At 36.2% G+C, this 11,035-nt stretch overlaps 1 protein-coding gene across 1 annotated transcript; it reads left to right on the forward strand.

Annotated features, from left to right (window-relative positions):
* The first annotated feature begins 315 nt into the window (after positions 1–315).
* Positions 316–6,360, forward strand: LOC140139276 (uncharacterized). Its single transcript, XM_072161057.1, has 4 exons — positions 316–390; positions 635–716; positions 4,192–4,270; positions 5,934–6,360. Exons 1-4 carry the CDS (start codon positions 316–318, stop codon positions 6,280–6,282), a joined length of 585 nt encoding a protein of 194 aa, XP_072017158.1. The 3' UTR covers positions 6,283–6,360.
* Positions 6,361–11,035: the final 4,675 nt, after the last annotated feature.

Genomic DNA, 11,035 nt, shown 5'->3' on the forward strand with positions numbered 1-11,035 from the left:
CGCCCTCTACATCATACCAGTTCGAGATCAGCGCCCTCTACATCATACCACATGAACTTTAAGAAACAAGCTAAACAATTTTATTTTTATTATTTTGCAATGCAATTTCAGTTCCTGGGTATCTTGGTTGTTATGGCAACAATGCAACAGACTGGGTCCTTAACGCCGGCCATATTCGCTCCAAGGCATTGACGATTAAAACGTGTCTTGAATTCTGTAAAAAGCAAAATTTTGGAATAGCTGGTGTACAAAAAGGTGACTGCTACTGTGGGTATGACCATGATATCTACTATAGGCTTGGGCAATACGATGATAATGAGTGCCATATTGTGTGTACCGGAAGCAGAGACGACACATGTGGAGGATACAACAAACTTTCTATTTATAACGGTAAGTTGTTTTTTAGAATGCAACCCTTGTTGACCCGGGGTTGTTGATAAATGCATATAATAATATTTTTATGTATTTATCTATTCCCAATTTAACTTGTGGGAAGACATTATGTATATAAGAAATGCTTATGATCAGTTTTATGATCAGTAGTGAGGTTTTTGATCGAATAATATGCACAAACAACAATTTGGCCACGCCAAGTGATCTTGTAAAACCATATGGGTCCAACTTTTTCATGTAGTCAGGCGTTACAGTAGCACCGACACCAGCGAAAAACAGGAACGATATCAAGTCTCCGGATAATCCCTTACTACAAGAAAATGGTAAGCAAGATATTCAAGGTAAAGGTTAAGTCATGCAAGAGCAGATTCTCACAGGCCTTGGTGTTCATTGCATTTAGACCACAGTCCCTTAAATCAAGTTGTTGTAGGGGTTCGGCGCACTTCCCACATAACTATTACCTTTGAAGCTAAATTTCATGGTGATACCCATTTTATACACCAGTGTAGATAGAGAAAATATAGGTTATGAATCTTCCTAATGAGCAAAACACGATAAAACACCGGTTGGGGTTCGACCCCACACAACATTGTGATTATAAAACTAAGCCCGTAACGAAAGGCCACCGCGCCCTATATCCAAACTCCAAAGATCTGCTCTTTAAAAAGTGGCATCCTAACATTTATGAAGGCAATCAAACCATTAAACTGTTACAAGGGATAAATATCTCCCTAGTGGTACATCCAAAACAAGAGCTGGAGAGAATAGGCATTGTTTTTTAGTATGCATTGGTATTGAATCACCATAAAAGCTTCATATTAGCCAAATAGTTCTTTAAGGCAGCTATGTACTCTAGACATTGTTTCTTTCGCAAAATTGAGTTTTTTGATATGTTTGTACTTTGTTATGTTTTTTTATATATACAAGGAATGAAAATCCAGATTTGTAAACTCCAACTGCAATATTTTAAGGATTTTATTTTACTATTCCACTCGTGTTTGAAATTGAAAAGGAAAGAAAATCTTTGTTGTACCAGAAGGGTACACGCGCGCAACAACGCATCGCGTTGCGTATCGCGCAATTTGTTAACGCACAAATACGCTACGCATACGCGACGCTTATCTGCAAGCGCGGCGCATCTTATGGAAACACCACGGAAGCACAAAAACCTAGTGGTCAAATGGCTCCGTTTTAGCTGATAAAATGTGGGTTTTTTCAAGTTCTTTCCCCCCATTTAAATATCAAGTCATGTGCAAGTTATGAATGGATTTCGCTCAAACTTCTCAAGGGGTCGTGGATTTACCCGATGTTTATGTAATGTAAGGTAGAAAAATAAAAACTGCCGCATTCTCCTGCGAGATTCGATGAAAGTGCAAAATGTGACCACTTCAAACTTTATCAAACGGCCATTATTTCAATGTTCATTTTCTCGGTAAAATGACTATTTAGGTACACGATAACTCAATAAATACAGCATCTATAGGTAAGCAAATATGATCATCGTAAAAAGCATGATCGACTCAAGAAACGGTTTTCTCATTTTTTTATTTTTTGGTCTATTTCCGATTTTAGGCATCATTTTGTGCAAATAGGCGTTTGTGAATTTTAAAAGTTCAATTTGATGCCTTATATGGTCAATATCTCAAAAATAAGGCCAATATCAAAAAAATAAAAAACCGGTTTTTGGAATGGAGCCTCAAGATTGAGCTAATAAAAATTCCTTTAAAAAAGGAATGGGCGCCCAATGTGAGCTGGACGGGATATGATGATCAAATACGAGAGAAATGCTTCATGGAATGAAGCTTTCGTGTCAATTTGCGATTATGTGGGGTGGGAGTTCTGTTTTGGGGGCCTATTGTAGTGAAGATATTGCTTTGGATATTGAATATTGTTGAATTTTGTTATGCAGGGCCTAGGGTATATGATGGATAGTATAGAAGATACAAATAAGTAAGCTCCCCCTAGTCATCTATACACTCATTATTGTCACACGACGAATTTCAACAAAGTCATGTAAACGTAATTTCGTTTTTCACCCGACCTCCGTCCACAAACAATCCTGAAATGTTGAAAACCTGGGGTCAGCGCACTCAGGCCAGTTTATCCTAAGGTATACTTTGTGTCTTTTGTAGCCAACCCTGTGGCTAAGCTAAGAGAGGCTAGGAAATACTTAGAACTAATACAAAAAAATCATACCCTCCTTTCATATCAAACAATTCTAAGAAATTGACAGGCCTGTTAAATCAAGGGTAAGATCGATCGTTATTCTTCATGAGACGGGCACAGCCCATTTTTATGTTATTAATTCTGCTAAAAATAGTAATTAATAAATAACAAAATTACGTCATAATTATGACTTTAAATCGGCCATAGAACTCTATTTTAAGCGGACAAAATAGCCATTGGGGTTTCTTTCAATTTACCTTGCTAGGAACCCTTCCCAGCAGTTAGGCATATTACAATAAATATTATTTCATTCAGCATTTTGGGTAAACACTCAAAATGATGTAGGCCTAAATCGTACATTATTGCTTTAAACTGCCCAACAACGGTGAACCACGAGTTAAAAGTCGCCTAATTGGGCTACCATATCGCGGGGTTAGCAACTCGGGTTGCAAATACACTTCTGACCTTCTTTCAACACAATCGTGTCTTTCGAATTTATTCCTTTCTCTGCTGAGCAGAATTGAAATTCGTTAATTAATGTTTTTTATAAGAGATAGTCACCACAAAGATACTGAGCTGTGTTCTAATATCAGTCACAATCAGTTAGCAGTGAAGCACATAAACCAATTAGTGATTTCATGATTGGTCAGTGGTTGTTTTGTTTGGTTTAAGGATTAGGCGTGCAAAGGTCACTATGGACCACAATGGCCTCATTCCAGTGGCATACTATCAATAACCTCAAATAAACAATCATAGTGCAAAATTTGACCTTAAGTCGCAGAGTATGAGTTTTTGTACTTACATTTTCAAAGGTCATTCAATGAATGCACAAATGTATTGGGTTAAAGAACTGTGCCCTGATAGATGAGCATGTTGTAGATTCTTCACACTGTAAACAACTAGTTCATGTGCAAACATGTTCAAAACATACATAATTAGAATGGTCAAATGTCACCGTCTATCGGGTTCTAAGAGGCGGTAAACTGCAGTTTAAACCATATCTGACCATACAAAGGTCACGGTGTATTTGGTGTTTTTATAAGTCCATTAATTTTGTATTTTAAACAAAGAATATACGCACAACATTTTATCCCGTGCACATCAGAAAACAATAATAAAATAAAATCAAAGTATATTGTGGTTTTATTTCTAAGCTGGGCATAATTTTAAGCAAAACAGTTTCGAAGTAAATCTAGCAAGACTGAAATTAGAAGCTTTTTGCAAAGTCAAGCCAAATAATGGGGGACGCCGCCGTAGCGGGCTTCCCAATAATGGGGGACGCCGCCGTAGCGGGCGCCCCAAAAAGCAAAATAAAATATTTTGGCAAGAGCGTTTTTGTTATGATGTACCTAACAAATATTGCCAAAAACTCACTTTTTGTGATTTTCTTCATAATTGTTGTTTTTACCCCAAATCTGTATTTATATTAAGATTTATTGATGTCTTGCCTTCATAAAAATGTATACTTTAATGTCTTGCACGAATAATCAGAAAGTTATTGTACTTTTACTACATGCATGTCTGAGAGTACACAGCCTCCTTAACTAAAGGTACATTTTAAACTCTTAAAACCTGTTATTTAATAAAACAAATACTAGTACGCTTTTCTTATGCTATTGTTTATATTTCTAGGTGTGGTCATATGGAGTATAACAGGTGTGGCAGGATTTTTACTCATTGTTACACTACTGACCGTTATCTTGAGTGTCAGGTAATGTATAGTCATATTACCATCTGTATAATGTCAAAAGTGTGGAAGCGAAGAGCACAACTCAGCCTGGGACATGGCTATCAAACAAGAGGAAATGATGCCATGTGGGAAAGAAGGCTAGACACAAACCTTAAAAGTTGGCATCATCTGCTACGGTGGGTAACACCATACGTACCCACCGTGGTACGGGGAAAGTGTTATTTAGAATGTTGATTAGCATCCCGGGGGGTATTCAAGTTTGGTTTTGGTAGGGACGTGCCGCTGAGAATTTGAAAGTGGACCCATAAATATACCAATTTTTCAAGAAATAAGGACCCCAGCAAACACAAAAACATTTTTAAAACGTTTTAAATAAGTTATATTTTGGCTTTTGGTTTAGGTAAAAACGTTTTAATAACATTAAAATGTCGGGTTATATAAAGGTAATGATAACGTTTTAAAACGTTTTGTATGAAAACACACTACAACAATATTTTTAAATGTTTTCACAAAATGTTATTGTAAACTATTTTTACAAACATTTTTGCCAAATATTGTGTCAATACGTAAATAACATTATGTTAAAATGTTTGAACCCAGCAAACACACAAATGTTCTTAAAATGTTTTTTTCAAACCCTTTTAATAACATTTAAATGTCGGGTTATACAAAGGTCATGACAATAACATTCTGTTTAGAATGTTTTGTATCAAGTTTTCAAGAATGTTTTTGGAATGTTATTAAAACGTTTTTATACCCTTTATATAACCCGACATTTAAACGTTTTCTGTAAAACATTTTTGTTTGCTTAGCAGTAGATTATCATAAAATGTTTTTTAAGGTTATGAAAACGTTTTATACTCTTAATATACCCTTTATATAACCCGACATTTAAACGTTTTCTGTTAACCTTTTATAACCTTTTGCGAATGATGTCGAAAACGTTTTGTGTTTGCTGGGGACCCATAAATATACCAAAAGTCATAATTTTCGGCCGAATTTAACCCAAATTGTCCTAGTTTTTACAAATTTTCCCAAAATTTTGGCTAAATTAACGAAAAATTAGGATATTTTCCGAAAAAATTGAGAAAATTTTGAAAAAAGGACCCATTCATATACCAAAATAGGGTTTGAAAAAGGGGTCATTGATATACCAAGAGGCTGAAAATGCTACCCATATTTGCGGCACGTCCCCGTATGGTCATTTGTACTGAGTACCCCCCCCGGATTAGCATATAGGGATGAATATTTATAGTTCAGCAAATTATTGAAAACTACTTGAGATGTATAATCATATAGATTCACCCGTTTATTCCCGGATACCTCGGCAAGAGCCATTAGAGAAAAACACAAAAACAGTTGTGGTGTGTACTGGTGGCGACATGAGTTTGTCTTACTTAGATAAGGGCAATTCACGGTCTTGAAATACGGCCCCGTGGCCAATTACACTACCTTTATACACAGTGCCACATTATTGTAATTTAAAGTGCTATTAATTTTTACATAAGAGGCTGGTAATATATATTAAACAGCGTGAATGAATTTTTAGAAAAAACACCTGTTTCCGTTTATTAACTTTTAAATAATGTGACAATGACTAAGTGAACACCATTAGTAACAACTTTACATTAAGTTGCTGTATCAAATAACAAACGTGTTCTTATTTCTTTGATTCCAATACTAGGTCAAAGCATAGACGAAATTCAGGTGAACCGGAAGAACATTCTGTTGATTTTGACCTTGAACCTGCAGGTCCTACCGGAACTTATCGACACTCTATGCATAGTCTCCATCTTCTTGATACCATACAAGACAATAAAGAAAACGCGACACAGGAGAAACAAGCGAAGACTGTTATGTATTTAAGAGAAGAAATGAAAGAGGGCGTCGGCATGCAAACTAATGCATTAGCAGTGATCCCATTAAGAGATGAGGAAGACATGGAATGGGATGAAGATATTGAACTTGATTCCGATCTTGAAATTGATCCAAGAACTTCGTCTATCGAGCATGTTGGACGAACTGCACTATAGAATTGACACATTTTGTACCAAATATGGATGGTTGTTTATTTTGCCACATTTTATTGTTGTATAAAGAAAATATCATTATGAAGCCGATCCCCCATGTAGCACAGATAGAGATAATGACAAATTATAATAGTGTCATTTTTTAAGTTCAATGTACGTATAGAAGCTCATAAGAATTATGTAAAATTTACCTAACCTATTTCGATGTTCGTATAAAAGCTCATAACGTTTGCGTAAAATTTTACCTAACCTGTGTTTTGTAAAAAAAAAAAAAAACCTAGCCTGGAATATTACTCAGTATAAATGCAAGGGTTTTGTTATCGAATTGTTAGTTAATGTCTTTACCTAATTACTCTATCATTTTTATGTGATTCGTCGAAAATTTTATTTGTTTATGCGGCTCTATAGACGAATCCAAATACACGCATTCCTACACCTGACTAGCAGCCTTTAGTTGGGTAGCCGTCGGCTACAATGCACTCAAAATGTGAAATGATTCGGCCTTGGCGGAAATTTTAAACTGCATTCCATCACCCGTTTTACACCTTCCGCGAAAACACAGGCAGACAAAAGAATAACACAATACAGTTCCCTTCGACAAACTTCACACAGCTGGTCTATTCGCTGTTGAAGTCACATAATAATCGGATTAATACACGCGGTATCTATGCATTGATGTACTTGCGAACAAAAGGGCTATATGTATATGAATAGATGCGACGGGATTACCTGCGGAATTATCTCCATTATATATATTATTAGCTGTTATTCTATTAACCCTCCTCGTCCTTGCATCTTCTCTAGGTGTTAGACGGCTTTTATTTGCACAATTGGACGCTCAAAGCACCAGGTTGGTGCTAGCGGCTACCCAAAGATGTCCGACCAAATCCTGACCATGACTTGGCTACTTGGATTCTTCTATACGTGTATCTGAATTGTGTGAAATGCATACAGTTTCTGTAATACTTAAGGTCCGTTCATACTACTCCGCAATTGCTTTGCGATTCGGTGCGTTGTCGCGCCGCACCATAGACGAATCCAAATACACGCATTCCTACACCTGACTAGCAGCCTTTAGTTGGGTAGCCGCCCGTCGGCTACAATGCACTCAAAATGTGAAATGATTCGGCCTTGGCGGAAATTTTAAACTGCATTCCATCACCCGTTTTACACCTTCCGCGAAAACACAGGCAGACAAAAGAATAACACAATACAGTTCCCTTCGACAAAACACACAGCATGGTCTATTCGCTGTTGAAGTGATATAATAATCGGATAAACTACACGCGGTATCTATGCATTGATGTACTTGCGAACAAAAGGACTATATATGTATGAATAGATGCGACGGGATTACCTGCGGAATTATCTCCATTATATATATTATTAGCTATTATTCTATTAACAACAACATTTATTTTCATTTTAGACTTTTTATAGTCTATATTTTCTTCATTTCAGCTTAATTTAGCAGTTGTCATGGTTGTGTGCAAATTCCTATTACTATACTGCGTCAGCTACATTGGCTTCCGATCCAGGATCGCATATGCTTCAAGATCCTACTCACCGCTTACAATGTCCGCCATGGTCTTAAACCAAAGTACATAATGTGAACTGTTATCGAAATACTCCGGCAGTAAATCTTCGCAGTTCTTCGCAGCTCCTCTTCAGACCCGGGCCTCTAAGACCAAGTACGGTGATCGGGCCTTCGCCGTCGCAGCACCCCGTTTGTGGAACAACATCCCAAAGACAATCCGGGTGCTTCATCGGTTATAATTTTTAAATCTAAATTGAAAACATTTTGTTGAAATAATTTTGGTCACAACATTTTTTTTTGCTTAAAGAGGAAGCCCCGCCAGAGCAGTTCTTCTGGGGTGAACCAAATGCAGGGAGTGAAATGTCCTTGATCATGTTAAGAAAATGTTGCCAAATAAATGACCATGGCCTGGTATAAATATAGGCATTGGCTATAAATCGCTTGTCAATTGTCACTGATTAATTTGGAAACCAGGCAGGTTTGTTAAGAAGCAATATTAGAATGTGAGCAAGCTTAGAATCATGGGACTCTATGCACCGCAAACTACTAGATATTAGTGAACATTACTGGGGTTGCGTTGCAAATTGACCAAAAAATCAAAGGCTCAAGACGCAACCCCCTTCACAATATTTCCCAAGTAAGTTTAAGTCGGACCATCCAGAAAACAATGAATTACACGAGTTATAAGATTTGATGGTTATACGATGACGTATAATTGGAGAATAAACAGTGATAAAGGCATTGTTTTTAGCCGCTGGAGTGCATCATCATTTTTGGCCTAAAACAAATCGGCTCGCTGTTTTACTTAAAGTAATGATTTCGCCCGTGTTATATGAGACGATAGATGCACGAAAGTGGCTAAAAATATTACCTTTATTCTCATTCTTAAACACTTCAATTCAAATATAAATATAAATATATATCATAAGTATACAAAATTCTAATCAAATTAAATCCTACATTTTACAAGGAATTACCTAGGGCTTAGAATCGATCAGTCCCGTTGTTGCTATGCACGATTGGTTCAAATAGATACGATTCAAATACATACGAGTGCGACTCGCACGGTACGATGAGTTATCCATACAAGCTGCAGCGCCGCCATGGATTTTGCATTTGATTAAATATAGCGCCACACACTACAGACTATAACAATAAAAGTATATACTGTGCATTTGCAATTTCGCTTAAAAAAATAAAAATAAAAGAGATCGTGGCAATAATGTTTTATGCAGTGGAATTAGTAACATCTTAGCCATGTTAGCTAACAGAAAAGCTCGGTTACTTTACTAATTCAGGCTCAAGCGCTATGCTCACAATAACTTAGGGGGTATTACACCCCTGTGGTAATCTTGTGACTATTTTTGCATTTTTCTCAAAAATAATAACACACTGGTAACAAAAGTTATGTATATTATTGGGGCAAGGAATCCACTTACTACACTGACATTTCTGTGACTCAAGACAAGCGGTTTAGTATATATGATAGGAAACGAGGTACATTCTAGCGGTACCTCTTTTCTTATCATAAATAATGAACCGCTTGTCTTGGGTCACTGAAATTTCAGTGTAGTAATTGGATTCCTTGCCTCAATAATATACATAACTTTTGTTACCACTGTGTTAATAGTTTTAGATAAAAATGCAAAAATAGTCAGGAATTTATCGAGGGGTGTAGTACCACCTTAATCGTCCAGAAAACAAGTTGGACCACTTTTGACATTTTCGTGCATATCAAGCTTTTATCGAGTAATATTAACTTTCATTATCAATTGCATTTTTGTTTTTCAGAAAAACAAAAGAGGTTATGACGTAAATTTGATATGTAGTAGAATCAGTTAGACCAAGCTAACAGAAAAAAAACCAGTACTTGATATCTTTCTGAGTTCAGGTTCAAACGCTATGCCCGGTTTTACTTAATCCGCCCGAGTTGGGCTACTTTCGCCATGTTGGCACATATCAAGTTTGTACCACGTAAAATGAACTTTTATGCTTATCATCAACGATTTCAGAACAAAAGCAACCGTTTTCATGTTTTTCTTTTACTTAATTGACATTAGTAAATAAACAGTATGATATTTATTTCAAATTTATAAGTCAAAATAACACTTCAAATGCCCCATCACCATGATCACCGACCAGATGGTTCATAACTCAACTCAATTCAATCACTTTTGCTCATGAAAGTGGCCCAAACTGCTTTTAGACTACTTAACACAATTGGCCATATCTTCGCTTGTAGACTAGTTTTTATTTTATAAGTTTTTATATTAACACCGGAGATCTCCGGTTTATTCAGACTTCACCGACCGAGTGGTGGCTTAACCCAGCAAACACAAAACGTTTTCGACATCATTCACAAAACATTAGAAAAGATTGCCAGAACTGTCGGGTTATATAAAGGACATATTGTGTATAAAACGTTTTCATAATATTCAAAAACATTTGTTGATAACCTACTGCAAATATTCTAACATAATGTTATTGAATTGTTGATAAATATTTGGCAAACAATGTTTGCAAAAATATTTTACAATAACATTTTGAAAACATTTTAAAAATATTTTTGTAGTGTGATTTCACGCAAAACGTTTTAAAACGTTACAAATGACCTTTACATAACCCGACATTTGCTGTTATTTAAACGTTTTTATCTAAACCAAAACCCAAGGTATAATATGTTTAAAAAGTTTTACAAACATGTTTGTGTTTGCTGGAAATAGAACTCGTGCATGTGTATTATTGAATCATTGAATTAGTGCCGTATAAACTGTGTGCATATCGCTATTCGTCTTACGTCTTGCAAGTCGTCCATAGCTATATCTACAACAAGTCGCATGAGCTGAGAGTGTCTGATAGAATTTATTTCTTGAAAGGTCTGCATTTTTCATTTTGGGATATCATTCTCTCTTTCAAAACATTGGTCACAAGCAGGTAACACGGTTTTGTATTTGTCAGCGGATTCTTTACAAATTTCCGACAAAAGCACCACAAACAAGTGTGTACTTTTTGATTCAGCCTGTATTACAACGTAAGTTCCACAACATGCTCATATGTCAGGGCACAGTTCTTTAACACAATACATTTGTACATTCATTGAATGACCTTTGAAAATATGCGCACAAAAACTCTTACTCTGCAACTTGAGGTCATATTTGCACTATGATTGTTTAGTTGAGGTTATTGAACTATGCCATTTGGATGAGGCCATTGTGGTCC

This window comes from Amphiura filiformis, chromosome 18, assembly GCF_039555335.1.
Source record: "Amphiura filiformis chromosome 18, Afil_fr2py, whole genome shotgun sequence".
Classification (NCBI taxonomy): domain Eukaryota; kingdom Metazoa; phylum Echinodermata; class Ophiuroidea; order Amphilepidida; family Amphiuridae; genus Amphiura; species Amphiura filiformis.

Bases quoted from the DNA above. Each gene is read 5' to 3' on its own strand.
- LOC140139276 (XM_072161057.1), top strand. From the start codon at position 316: ATGAGTGCCATATTGTGTGTACCGGAAGCAGAGACGACACATGTGGAG. The intron at 391-634 runs GTAAGTTGTTTT...TTTTTCATGTAG, and splicing joins CAAACTTTCTATTTATAACG to TCAGGCGTTACAGTAGCACC. The intron at 717-4,191 runs GTAAGCAAGATA...TTATATTTCTAG, and splicing joins TCCCTTACTACAAGAAAATG to GTGTGGTCATATGGAGTATA.